The sequence below is a fragment of the Homarus americanus genome, unplaced genomic scaffold (genome assembly GCF_018991925.1).
Source record: "Homarus americanus isolate GMGI-L3 unplaced genomic scaffold, GMGI_Hamer_2.0 scaffold56009, whole genome shotgun sequence".
Taxonomy (NCBI): domain Eukaryota; kingdom Metazoa; phylum Arthropoda; class Malacostraca; order Decapoda; family Nephropidae; genus Homarus; species Homarus americanus.
Genome location: NW_024739542.1, coordinates 3,960,995 through 3,975,863, shown reverse-complemented (window position 1 = coordinate 3,975,863; position 14,869 = coordinate 3,960,995). Strand labels below are relative to the sequence as shown.

The 14,869-nt window shown below is 36.6% G+C and overlaps 1 protein-coding gene across 1 annotated transcript; it reads left to right on the top strand.

The window, feature by feature from the left end:
* The first annotated feature begins 2,102 nt into the window (after nt 1-2,102).
* Nucleotides 2,103-8,132, top strand: LOC121874880 (60S acidic ribosomal protein P1-like). The gene is made up of 4 exons (XM_042379200.1): nt 2,103-2,307; nt 3,778-3,958; nt 7,817-7,885; nt 8,076-8,132. The coding sequence occupies exons 1-4, from the start codon at nt 2,236-2,238 to the stop codon at nt 8,087-8,089; spliced, it is 336 nt and encodes a 111-aa protein (XP_042235134.1). The 5' UTR covers nt 2,103-2,235; the 3' UTR covers nt 8,090-8,132.
* Nucleotides 8,133-14,869: the final 6,737 nt, after the last annotated feature.

Sequence of the window (14,869 nt, the reverse complement as noted above, 5' to 3'; positions counted from 1 at the left end):
TTTAATTCTAAAAACGTACCGAGTTCCACCCGACAATTCCCGTACGCTAGGCAGCTGGAAATTTGAAAATTATCTTCCCAATGCTGTTAAGGCGTGTTTGATGTGGTTAAATAGTAGCATCGGTAGTATTACTGTGTTGTATTTACATGCAACATATTTTACCTCAATAAATGTGTGAAGTGTACTGAATTTGTTTATTTAAAAAAAATCAATATATGCACGAAAATTTCATTAAATTTACCAAAAATAACTGCTGCGTGGGACAGAAAACAATCAAAACACCTAGTTTACAAGATTATAATACGAAATTATGCCTCGGCATAACAATATTTAGGGTAGCCAGAAATACTAGGAGAAGAATGGGTAAAAGACAAATATTGACCTACAGTAGACAGGTTACTCTTGTCACCAAATTAACACAGCAGGTACCCTTCTCACCTTTATACTCCTGCCAGGTAGATTAGGTACTTCAATACACAATCATCCAAGGTCCATATCTGCATCCTTAATACCGTCCTTCATTATAGAAGTGACAGCACCTCAAAGTAGCACCAACGCATCTTCAACATCCGGAGTACAACGAGTTTGAGACAACCAGAGATCCTGAAGGAATTTGCAGTGGCCACAGTTATGACTCACTATACACCGGGTGGACTTCTAACACACACAACAATGATTTCTGGGCCTGGCACTTCTTACAACACCTACCATCTCTCTCCATGGCATCCACAGCTCACCCCAACACAATCTTCTTAATTACAAGATTGTCCAGTTTGTACATACCATTACTCAAATTCATGTTGACTGCTTCGGTATGTTTAATGAGACTAGATTCTATAATGTTCCTACTGTCAATTGAATTACAAGGTAATATTGAGGAGGTATTATCCCAGTCAATGCAATGCTTCGTGTTTTCTTCTTTCCTTGTGGTTATCAGCATATACCTGGATCACGCGCACTTACAGTGATTTACTTGCACACACACACACACACACACACATATATATATATATATATATATATATATATATATATATATATATATATATATATATATATATATATATATATATATATATATATATATATATGTGTGTGTGTGTGTGTGTGTATAATGTTTTTGAATGCAGAATTTACTGCTGATTACAAAAACATTTTTTTTTATTTGAGAAGTGATTTTTGAAAAATATACCATATATTATTGTTATTAGGTTCGGTTGGGTTAGGTAAAGTTAGGTTAGGTCAGGTTTCGTTAGGTTTGGATTGGTTCGTTTTTAGAGTGTTTTACCATACAATTTGGGTTGGCAAGATTTTCATGAATTAGCCCCAGAAATTAGTATGAAATCCCTTCAAAATACATCGAAATGTACAGGAAATACATTAAATTTCGTCCAAAATGTCAGAGGTGGTCATAAAACGAATAATGACCCAAAATTCAAAGTTCAAGCTTATATTTTTGAGAATACAACAGTATCCTGCACATCTTATATACTTTAATTATACTCTGATGTTAACTAACATTTCTGAACCGTGGAACGTTACCAGTACTAAATGTATAAGATAAAGAAAACTCTCATACAAGCTAATGAACAATCAACATTGACAGAAGTAGATGTACGAATCACCTCTAAGTAATTATTTAGTTTACTCCCCCGCCGCTTGGTATTACTTTGGACGGTGAACTAGTTCGCCCAAAGAGTGGGCTATCCTTTTCTATTATCTCGAATCCTTGGTGTAAAGCAGGATTAAACACGGCTGTCTATTGATATTCTTGGATGAAACGACCTCCTGTTTCACTGTCTGTATGATTGTACAGTCGATGTACATGATGTATCAATTTGAAATTGTTTGATGATTATATTATTTAAATAATTTTATTTTTTGCAATCTACTCCAAAACCAGTAACTCAGTAACAATTCATATTAGGTATTCCAACTCTCATATGCAACATATATTTAAAGTTATATTAGGTATATTATTTTTCTAAAATACATTTTCTGGTATGTGGATATTAGTCGTATTGCAAAACCTTGTGTAATATGAGGTAGAGTGTGGCGGGTGACGCCAGGCGAGGCTCACGTGTCCCGGGTGGTGCGCCCCGCCGCCACATGTCAACAGTGGCTCTCTCCGTCACTCCCTCTCCTTGGAAGAACAACCTGCTTCTCCCCACGCAGGGTTAAAGGTGGTACTTTATCGCCGAGTTGCAGGGACATCCGTGTATTTAAAGCAACAAGATGGCATCCAACGATGAACTGGCATGTGTATATGCCGCTCTCATCCTTATGGATGATGAAGTACCTATCACGGTAAGATAATATAAGGAAATATATAAGGTCGCCACATTGTTTACATGAGGAGGCTGGCTGCTCCTCACCTCATTATTTCTCCGGAAAGTTTAGTGTTGCTTCAGTATTATTCTTATTTGTCTTATAATGAAAAGTTAGTGATGGTGAATTGCGCTTGAATATATGACGAAGTAACAATTGGGTAAATTTTAACTGTTGACAGTAACGAAATGGTCTCTGATGTGTTATGAAAGAATGTTTCATTAATTTTTGGGGTAAGTATTCGTTTAATGGCTGTTGCTCGTAATAGTTATGAGAATGTATTTTTTTGTGTGTAATTAGGTGTTACACTCAAATCCGAACCTAACCTAACTGGGCATTAGGAACCTTGAGTGCAGAGACAGGTTAAAGCATCTTAATTTGCACTACCACGAGAGACGTAGAGTGAGGGGCGATATGATAGAGGTGTATAAATGGAAGTCGGGGCTGAACAAATGTGACATTACATTGGTACTCTAGCGGTAGTAACTCACAGGAGCTGCCATGCACAGGCCAACCGGCCTATTGCAGACTCCTTATTTTCTTATGTTCTTATCCAAACAGGAGCGAACTCGTAACAATGGTTTTAAATTAGACATTTAGATTTAGGTGCGAAATACGTAAACATTGGTTTGGAAATAGAGTAGTGGATGAATGGAGCAAGTTAACAAATATCATCATTAACTCGAATATGCTGGATGGATATATGAGCAATAGGAGTTGGGTGTAAATGGGATTGCCCAGTATGACCCAATAGGCCTGCTGCAATATCCTCCATTCTTATGTAAAATCGTGTTGGTCATCCACCCGCCGGTATTTAGAAGTTGCATGTAGTGCAATTGTTAAATAACAGAAGGGCAGGTGGTATAGTTTATGATGCTGGGAAAGGAAGTACAGGACTGTGAGTTCGCTTCTACATTTTTGCTTACCGTGTAGGCGATACTTTACGTTTGTGATAGTATTCCTTACTTTTCTTCAGTATTCTTTATTTATGCTGTAGTAAAAAAATTAGATTATTATTGGATTCATTAGAGGACTGCATGTGACCCTAGGTATATGTAAATGTTGAAACTGACCTTCTCTTACTCAACAATATTTGATAATACAGTATAGGCTCATAAGATGCATTCTTTTGTGGGAGAGTGCATCTTATGGGCTAGCATATATAGTAATTTAATTCATAGTGTAAAGTTTGGGAGCACTGTTGAGGAAACTGCTTTTGCTGCCCACCTTGATATACATTGCTGAGTTGGGGGTGCAGCCTCCATGGTGGTGTGCTTAATAATGTGGGTAATTCACTATTTTTTTGCTAAATGCTAATGGAGTTTTATATTTAATCCTTATATATGAGATTTTACTGTTTTCCTAAATTAAATTACTATTGATTCTGTTGCTTAGATAATTTTAATACTATTTAAAATTGTTGTGCTGATGTGAACTTCTGGTTTTTAGGCCGAGAAGATCAACACCATCCTAAAGGCTGCGAACGTGAGTGTTGAGCCTTACTGGCCAGGCATGTTTGCCAAGGCATCTTCAGGTCTGGATCTCAAGTCAATTGTCGGCAACGTCGGCTCAGGTGTTGGTGCTGGCGTTCCAGCTGCTGCTGCTGCTTCTGCTCCTGCTGCAGCCGCAGGTAACTAACAGATTTTTTTTGCATGTCAATAAATGTCAATATATATATATATTTATTTATTTATTTATTTATTTATTTATTGTTGAGGTATACCCGTCAAGAAAGTAACGTGGACCCTCACAGCGTCAAACAATGACAATATGACAAACTGCACAAAATATGAAAGGGGGTGTTTAACATTGGTAGTCTTACTTTCCTAATATGGCAGTAATTGGGTTATCAGTTATCAGACATAAGCAAGTTTGCGGATGACACCAAAATAGGGCGGCAAATTAATTCAGGGCAGGATGCAAATGCATTACAGGAGGATCTAAAACTGCAGGGGTGGTCTGAAAAATGGCAAATGAAATTCAACACCAGCAAGTGCATCGTACTTAATATTGGAAGAACAAATACTTATAATGTATACAGCCTTAACAACATCAACCTAGAGAAGTCGACTTGTGAAAGAGACCTAGGGGTACTTGTAAGCCCGGACCTACGGCCTAGAAAACAGTGCGTTAATGTTCGAAATAAGGCAAACAGAGTATTGGGTTTTGTATCTTAAAGTGTAAGTAACATGAGTGCAGATGTCTTATTGCAACTATATCTTGCGCTAGTCAGGCTGCACCTTGATTATGCGGTTCATAAGAATGGAGGTAACTGCAGCAGGCCTATTGGCCCATACTGGGCAGTCCCGTTTACACCCAACCCCTATTGCTCATATGAGCATCCAACCTATGTTTGAAGCAATTCAGAGTATTCGAGTTAATGATGATATTTGGTAACTTGTTCCATTCATCCACTACTCTGTTTCCAAACCAGTGTTTACCTATTTAACGCCTAAATCTAAATTTGTCTAATTTAAAACCATTGTTACGAGTTCGCTCCTGGTTGGATAGTTTGAGTACCTTTGTAATGTCCCCTTTGTTTAGCCCTGCCTTCCACTTATACACCTCTATCAGGTCGCCCATCGCTCTACGTCTCTCAAGGGAGTGCAAATTAAGATGCTTTAACCTGTCTCTATACTCAAGGTTCCTATTGCCCGGGATTAGTCTTGTCATTCTCCTCTGAATTCTTCCAAGGATTCTATATCCATTCTGTAATACGGTGACCAGAACTGAACTGCGTAATCCAGGTGTGGTCTCACAAGAGCAAGATTCAGTTTTGGGATGACCTCGCTAGTCTTGTAACTAACACTCCTTTGTATGAACCCAAGTACTTTATTAGCATTGTTACGAGCAAAAACACTTTGTTTACTTGGCTTAAGGTTCCTACTTATCATTACTCCTAAATCTCTCTTGCAGTCGGATTTCTCTATGGCATTGTTGTTCATCTGGTATCTGGTTTCCCTGTTTACATCTCCTATACTGAGTACTTTACATTTGTCGACGTTGAATTTCATCTGCCATTTTTCAGACCATTCGAAAAATTTGTTTAGATCTTCCTGTAGTTTTGCCGAGTCCTTGTCAGATTTGATAACACGTCCTATTTTAGTGTCATCAGCAAATTTACTTATGTTGCTATCTATGTCGTTTATGTATATAATAAATAATAATGGTCCAAGTACTGAGCCTTGGGGAACTCCACTTGTGACGTTGCTCCAATGGGACTTAGTGTCGTTAATGTTCACTCGCTGTTTCCTGTCCTGTAACCACGCCCTAATCCATTTAAGGATGTCACCTTTGATGCCATAAGCTTCTACCTTTCTAATTAGTCTTTCGTGGGGGACTCTGACGAAGGCTTTGCTAAAGTCGAGATATACCACATCATAATTGTGCCCCTCGTCCACCGATTCGAAAACTGATGAAAAGAATGTTAATAGATTAGTTAGGCAAGAACGTCCGCTTGTGAAGCCATGCTGGGAATCATTGATCAATCGGTGCTTCTCCAGGTGATTTCGAATAGAGTTTGAAATGATTGCTTCCAGTAATTTGCCTACTATTGATGTTAGACTGATTGGGCGGTAGTTAGAGGATAGTGATCTATCCCCCTTCTTGAAAATCGGTATTACATTTGCTCTATCCTCCAGGATTCTGGTACTACACCTGTTTTTAAGGACATGTTAAACAACTTTGCAAAGGGCATACTAAGCTCTTCCTTACATTCTTTTAATACTCTGGCATATATCTCATCGGGACCAGGTGACTTATTAGGCTTTAGTTTGTCTATTTGCTTACTAACATCGTTACTAGTCACTACTATCTCACTTAATTTGTTTTCTTCACTATCTCTGAATAGAGTCGGTGCCTCGGGTATCATGTTTAAATTTTTGGTGGTGAAAACTGTTGAAAAATATTTATTCAAATTATTGCTCATTTCTCCGTCGTTATCAGTGAGCTCGCTGGAGTCTGACCGTATTGGTCCAATCTTTTCTCGTGTTTTAGTTTGATACATTTGGTAGAATCCTTTGGGGTTTGTCTTCGCCTCCCTTGCTATCCTTACCTCATTATTCCTCTGCTTTCCTTATCTCGGTTTTACCCTACTCGCCAATACCCTATAATAGTCCCGGAGGTGAATTTCGCCACGATTTATCCTTCTACCTATAGCCTTCCTTTGGCTAATGTTGTTCTGGTGCCCCTATTATAGAATGGATATAAATTCGCTAGAGTCGGTGCAGCGAAGAATGACAAAAATGATTCCGGGACTTAGAAACCTTCCATATCAGGATAGGTTAAAGAAACTTAACTTGCATTCCCTAGAAAGACGAAGAGTGCGGGGAGATATGATAGAAGTATTTAAGTGGGTGAAAGGAATCAATAAAGGGGATATAGATAAAGTTCTTATATTATCCGAGCAGGATAGGACTCGGAGCAACGGATTCAAGTTGGATAAGTTTAGGTTTAGGAGGGAGATAGGAATAAACTGGCTCACAAATAGGGTGGTGGACGAGTGGAACAAGCTTAGCAACTTTGTAGTAAGTGCGGGAACTCTGGAAAGTTTCAAAAGGAGGCTAGATAGATTCATGGATGATAGTGAGTGGTAGTAACTCTCGACAGGAGCTGCCATGCACAGGCCAACCGGCCTATTGCAGACTCCTTATTTTCTTGTGTTCTTATATTCTCATTATAAGTTTGTAAATTCACAATATTTGTATCTTGGAAGTAAAGCATTTAAGAAACCCTACATTAATAATTGATATAAGCATCCCCAGTCTCTATTAAGTTGTTAAGTCTCCTGGGCATGGAGTCCACTAACTTAAGTGAGGACTTAACCGGCTGGACTTGGCAACTCTTCCCACGCCTGTAGTGTACTCGTGACACTTTTGCGCCTCCTGGGGTGGTTCATCGGCATCCGTTGTCATGGCAGACCATACATTTTCGGTGGGGTTAAGGTCCGGGATTGTGGTGGATGTGGCAGTTGTGTTTTTTCCGGGTGTTGGCCACACCACTCTTTGACGACGTGACAGGTGTTGATGTGGCTGTTTTCGTGAATAAGATAAAAAAAACCTCAGGCTCGGGAAAACTGACAACAGTGAAATGCCGAACCGTTACCTCGCTTTATAGCTGTTTCACTATAATCGGCCTTTTATTTGGTAGATAAGAGCAAAGTTTGCTAGATTTCAAAGGTAGAGTTCGTACTGTTTCGAGGTGTCTTGAAACATCGACTCGTTCGTGCTTACCAACTTTAACGAGAGGAATTGTGTGTTCAAATACCATCGTAGCCCAGGGTCCAAGGGTCAGCGTATTTTTCTTGGCAGGTGTACATGCTCATTCTTTGCCATAATCCTAATAATGATTTCAGAGTGCAGTTTGTAATGATGATTAATACCGTGTTTCACCTGATTTACAGTGATTACATTTTTATGGTACTGATGCTTGTCTTATTTCTGTGATGTAGAATATATTCAATTTTGATCTAACTCTGGTTTGTTGACAGCACCTGCTGCCGAGGCCAAGAAGGAAGAAGCGCCGGAGTCCGAGGAATCTGATGATGACATGGGCTTCAGTAAGTAGAGAAACTTGACTTTTTAAAGTGACAATGCTAGTTTTGTGTTTACATGAAATTATTTTGATATTGAGGTTAGTTATTTCACAACTGTCATTGAAGTTCAGTTTTAAAGTCCTTTGATATTATTTTCACTTCAAAATAATTTTAAATGTGATCGAAGCTAATGTGCAAATCTCTCTCTTTTCAGGTCTGTTCGGCTAGACAAATTATTTTTTTGGAATTCCTAAATAAAAGTGGAATTAAAGTACCTTTCTCTTCATCCTTCATTTAAATTGTATGGTAGTTCTGGGAGGGGGTGGAAACATTTGGTATAAGTAATTCTTTTTTAAGATTTGATACCTGTAATCAGGCCAAATGCATTTTGAATGAAAGACGTTTACATGTATATCGAAAGCTAGTTTTGGAAATTGGGTAAACCAACAAACTAAAAGATTTGGTTGAGCCGTTTGAAGGTTTAGTTCATAGAAATTTTGCATCCAATTGTGTATTGTATTTTGAAAGCTGATATATGAGCCAAATGCTCGTTCACCAGCCATGTATTTGTATGGGGGAGTTTCATTCAAAATATTTAAGTTAAAATGGGGTCTCCCATAATTAGGTATACAGCACTTGTGCTTGCTTCTTAACCCTCTGGTAAGATTGGCCCAGGTCGGAATACTCACCCCCTTGCAGTCTTTCACAGGTACAGTTTTCCATTTTAGTGAACATTGGGTCAAGTGATCCAGTCCCAAATTGCATCTTTACAGATGCATCTGCCAGCCCACGAAGTTAGTGAGAGGGACTTGGGTTCCAATATTGAGATATCCAGTAATCTTATGTATTTTACAGCCAATGTCTGTTGGGACTTGCACTTGAAGTTACAGCACACTAAAGCAGGAAAAGGTGAGAACATCAGGACTTCAAACAGATTCCTAGTTCTGGTGTTCCATATGAGAGTATGACCATCTTCACAGGTAAAAAGGTTTTAACACAGTACCATACAATGTTTAGATGGTAAATTCAATTGATTGATGGGGAGACAAAAACATGTCAATTCCCAAAGAATGCAAAATGTGTGTCCACTCCAAACTGTCATGTATGTACAGTTGTCAGAGATGCAGAACTGCAACTAATCGGCTCCGGGGTCTGGTTCGGTTCCGGAACTGTTTCCTAAATTATAGTAAACCCTGCAAGGAATGTGCAACGATAGGATATTATTTATTACTAATTTATTTCTTGCACGTAAAACAACATATACATTTATTGTGTATACTTATTTAATTTAGTAGTTTAACATGTTCGATACAACTAATTTAGCCTAACAGCAACCACATAATGAATCCGAGTTATTTCTACCCTGAATCCATTCATTGTGATTTTCAGCTTGATGTTTTGCTCTAGCTGTCATGTGACTGTTTTGCAGCTTAAAGAAAAGAAACCCCTTGTGCATTTGAGATTAGAAATATCATAACTAATCCTTTCATTACAATATGAACGTTAGTGTACAGAATCCCCGAGTACTGTACTCTGGGAGTTAATATATTATTCGAAAACACCAGATAAGCGATTTAACTTAATCAAATGTGTTTACTATTCAGACAGTCACCTGTGCAATCTTCTATATATACATACTGTACAATGATGATATCACCAAATATTGAATATAACAAAATGTTAACAAGTTAACTTGAAGTATCTGAAGCCATTGAACTGGAGCAAGCAGCAGGCTGCATATATATATCCAACCTGACCTGTGGCTGAAGGGGAACTGGCATTGTATTGTATGACAGTGTACCAGTTTAATAAAACATATCTAGAACAGGGCAGACGTCTCTACCTGTTCTCAGTTGTCTCTTGTCAGCTGGGGTTTTATTTGGCACTGATGGAGGCCTCATTATCACTTACATTGTAAAACCCAGCAGGAACTAGTAGATTTTTTGCCAGTTCTTGTTCCAGGCTCAGTACAGTACTGGAGGATGTGAGGTAACCAAACAAACCTGACTCAAGGTAGTAGTTTTGATAAGGTTATCTAATGCAGTTTTTTATTTTGGACATCAAGCTTGTATTGTTGTACTAATGATTCAGGTGCTTTGGTACTTTGAAGAATAGTATTTATTTTGGTTGATACTAGCTACTTTTTTTCAGGTTGAAAAGGTTTACACCATACTGAAGACTGCCAATGTGAATGCTGAGCCTTACTGGCCAGGCATCCTCTGACCTGGACCTCAATTAGTTGTTGGCAACATTGGCCTGGGTGCTGCTGCAGACGATTGATCTATATTTGGTAATTAAATTTAATTTTACATTACATTGGTTTTAAATGAATTCTTAAAATGATTACTCCCCTCTAGAAATGAGAGAAATATTTATTTAGAGTATTGGAGAAATTCTTCACAATTTCTTCAGCATTATGCTGCCATGTCTGCAGTTTCAGTGATGATCATAACCGTGTTTCACCTGATTTCTTGTGATTACATTTTTATAATACTGAGCTTGTCCTTACTTGTGTGATGTAAATCATTTTCAACTTTAAAACTAATTGTGATGGTTTTTCGCAGACAACTGCTGTTGGCATGAAGAAGGAAGAGGCACAGGACTGAGTAATCTGATGACAAGGGCTTCAGTGAGTACGGTATATTAATTGGTCCATTGCTAGGCTTTTTATGTAGTTCAGAAGAAAAGTATGCATATTTTGCCTTCTAAAATTTTTTTAAAAACTCCATTCAGTAGGCAACCAATTTTTGTAATAAAAAAATAAAACTGGAATTTAATGTGTTTTTTATTTATTAAAATGAACTGTGGTGTATAGTGGACTGCAATAACCATATGTATTAAGAGGTTCAGAAACAAGCTGAATGGTATTTATGGAACATGAGTACATCTTATAAAGGGTGCTACATCTAGAGTTGGTTAGATTATGAAGCTATAGTACAGAGAACCATATATAGTCTGTTGAAGATGATCAAGGATTAGGAATAATGAATGAGAAAGGAAAGTAAAAGATTTCTAAGAGGAGTTATGTTAAAAAGTTGAACATTAAGTGAGCACAATGTACCTGTTAGGTAAGGAAGGAGCTCATTGAACTATGATAATGTTATGGGTCACATCAATTTCTTAGGTTAATTGCACACAATCTAATCAGTGTTAGAGCTTGCAATACAATAATTAGTGAAGACAAGCTAAGTATTATAAAAATGTAATCACAAGAAATCTGGCAAAACCATTATGATCATCACAAGCTGCAGATATGGCTGCATAATGATTTATAATATGTAGAATTTCTCAAATACTCTAAATAAAATTTCTCTGCATTTCTAGAGGGAAGTTATTTTGAGAATTCATTATTATACTCACTGAAACCCATATTGTCTTCAGATTACTCAGATCTTTGCCTCTTCCTGCTTTGTTTCAACATCAAGAGCTATCTGTAAGTAAACTGCTACAATTAGTTTAAAATGGTTTACAGTACATAAGAGGACAAATCAATATTATAAAGGTCTTGTGTTTAGAAGAGCAGTAGCAATGCACTTTTCTATCAATTCTTTAATTAATTTTAATATTCTCACACTTTACTTGTACAGTACAGGGAGTACTTCAATTGTTTTTTTTTTTTTTTTTTGGCAGCTTCATTAATTTTGGGTTAGTTTTTCATTACAACTTTCTCCAAGGACCTCTGTGAATTAACAGAATACTTTATAATCTAATTTCCTTCTTAATTATTCTTTGTCTTCAAATAATGAAGTGAAGTGCACTTGTGGAATTTGTCTGGATCATATTTCAAGTACAGTACTATATACCCTGTACAGTGTAATGCTGCACTTATTAGCCACCCTTGTCATAACTGGTGATACTTTCACTTTCATTCTCATCAGTCATACCATAATCTAGAAACGTTAGGTTTTACTGAAGTTTTTGTTAATTTGATGAAACCATTAGTCTTGTAATTTAGAATTATTTTTACAACTGAAAGATTAGTAACAAAAATACAAAAACTATGGTAGGTGAATACAGTATATTTAAAAATACCTTATTCTAAATGGTAGCAAAAGAAGTATTTGAACAGGGTTGAGAATTGAATAAAATAGTGTACAAATAAAGGAATATATTGGAAAATATGAAGACAAGAAAGTGAATGTTGCAGATGGTGGAATGCCTTGAAAACTAAAAAAAAATGTTCCACTTGTCAGCTTACAGGCTATAGATTGTACTTTTGTCAAAAACTTCTCAAATGCTATAAGTACTGAGCAATCTGAAAAATGAGCGAAGAATCTGAAACCATTCCCAGATGGCAAGCCCATTCTTCTTCTCACATCCATAGTACCAGGGAGTTCGAGATGTTTTTGTTGAGTGTACAGTCCCCTTCACTAGTGCATTTGCAGGAGCTCGGCAGGTTTTGTGCAGTGTGGTAGGCTGTGTTAGTTTACATTTGACAGAAGGAAACTCAATAGTAAACACATTATGGAATACAAATACTGTATCTATAGATATGATTTGTTCACTAGTAAACGCACTAGTGAGCGGACTGTACAGTCGCTGACAAAAGTTCGCTCTCCAAAGTGAAACTGAATCACAGGAATGAGTCTCCGAACTTTATTTACCCTGACTGTTATCTGGTGCGGGTGTGCTGTTTTATCTCACTTGGGGTCGATACTGCTTCATTTTGGGAGGGAGCTAACTGTTGACCCCGACTGTACCTTAGCATGTGTGTTGGTTAAGTTTAATCTTAAATGAGCTCGCAACATTAACTTGACAGGTTATTCCAAAAGTTCACAACTCCTCCAAAGAAATTTGTTCTTGGCAGTTTTTAATATTGATAGCTTATTTAACTTGAGTGTGTGAGCTCAGGGGGCAGATCGTCTTAATTCCAGATATTTACACTGGACTGAGTAATGCTTATATTCTTATTAAAGTGCCCCTTGTCATTCTGTAGTATAAACTCAGGTCACTGGCCAACATCGGGACCTGGGGGCGAAAATATAATAATAAGAATTATTAAAAAATATTAAAATAAGCATAAATACAGAAAAGAAAAAAAGATCGAGCGAGAAATGATATTTATGTATGTTGTTGTCAAAGCAAGTGAAACAGTTGAGACCCAGCAATTGCATGCAAATGAAGCAGGAAGTCAGATCAACAACCTAGAACTTGGTTGCAGTTTTTGTGATGCCATATGGCAGCAGGGTCTGCCATTAGACAACACAAATGCTTCCAACATCTTCCTAGGCAGTTGTACCTCCCTGTTTGATAGCTGCCTACTACTGTAGGTAGTGTATCACCATTCATTCCTTCTAACAATGGCCATCCCTGAAAATACACTTGATGACTCACATGCCTAACCGCTCGTGCATACCAAGCTACCAATTGAGAGGTTTGTTGTGGATGTTATATTCTAAAGATAAAGTATGTAACTAAGTAAATCTGAGAATATAACTACCATAAATAAGAGGAAATAAACAAATGAGACGCTGAATGAAATACAGTATTTTGAGAAAAGGAATTAGGAAATTAAGCAATAAGAGATTTTGCCACGAAGGCTGCAGAAATAAATATAAAGTGGCAACACCAAACATGAAATATTTGCCCTGTAACACTCCACTCTCTCCAAAATAAGTATCAAAATTCCAAAGTCACTGTTGGAAAGTTATAAAATTCCCCTTTTATAACTACGGTATATGTTACCTTGGTAGATGTGAGAAAATATCTGAGATAATGCTGGGAACTTTTTTTGCGTGTGTGAAGAGTAGCTTTATCATTATATATATATATATATATATATAATATATATATATATATATATATATATATATATATATATATATATATATATATATATATATATATATATATATATATATATATATATATATATAGTGGTCCCTCGGTTAACGAACTCAATCCGTTCCAGCAGGTCGTTCGTTAACCGAAACCATTGTTTCAATGGGTTTTTGGGTAATTGGTTCCAGCTCACCGAAAATTTCCTAAATTCAACAAAAATGGTAGAAAAGTTCACTTACTTTGAGGTGTGTATGTAGAAGGCTCCTGGATGATGATGATGATGATGATGGGAATTAGAATGGGGGTGGAGGAGAAGGAAGAAGAGAAGGCACTGGGGTGGAAGAGAAGTCACCCCATGGCACCATTTCACCCATAAAATTTTAGTTCTTTTGGTGTATTTCAAGATTATTTTCTTTAAATCAACACTGCACTGCATTATATATTGTCAATGTGTAAAATATATTTCAAAATGACCAATAATTTGCTTGGAAACATAGAAAAAAAGCGTTTAGTTGAAGAGAGTCTCAAGCAAGATGTTACCTCCAGTGAAAACAGAGAGAGACTAACGCCTGTTTGCTGTGTTAAGAGGCTGGATGCCGCGCATTAAACTAGTCACTTTACCTTCAATTATGTTCAATAATTGTTAAAATGACTAAAAAATTGAATATTAAACTTTTAAAATTATTGAATAGTATAAACTTTTGATATTTACTAAAATAGTAAGGAATTTAAGCCCTAGAACCGATTAATGTATTGGCGGACTGATACTAAAGCTGGTTGCCCGGCAGTGCAAGCGAAAAACATATTTGAAGATAGGTTCGTAGAATAGATTAACGAATTTTTTGTTGGATTAACGAATTGAAGATTAACTTATGGAGAGCAGTTAAGTTAACGAAATTTCGTTAACCGAGAAGTTAGGTCAACGGATCACTGTATATATATATATATATATATATATATATATATATATATATATATATATATATATATATATATATATATATATATATATATATATATATATATATATATATATATATATATATATATATATATATATATATATATAAAGTAAGTAGGAAAAAATATGAGAACAAAACTATTTTTCACACACACATCTAGTCCCCTAGATGGAGTTACATGGAATATTATAGCAGGTAATGTGGATAAGAGTAGAAGCGTGAGGCTATAAAAGGGTGTAGTCCGAAAGATTACAAATGAGAAATG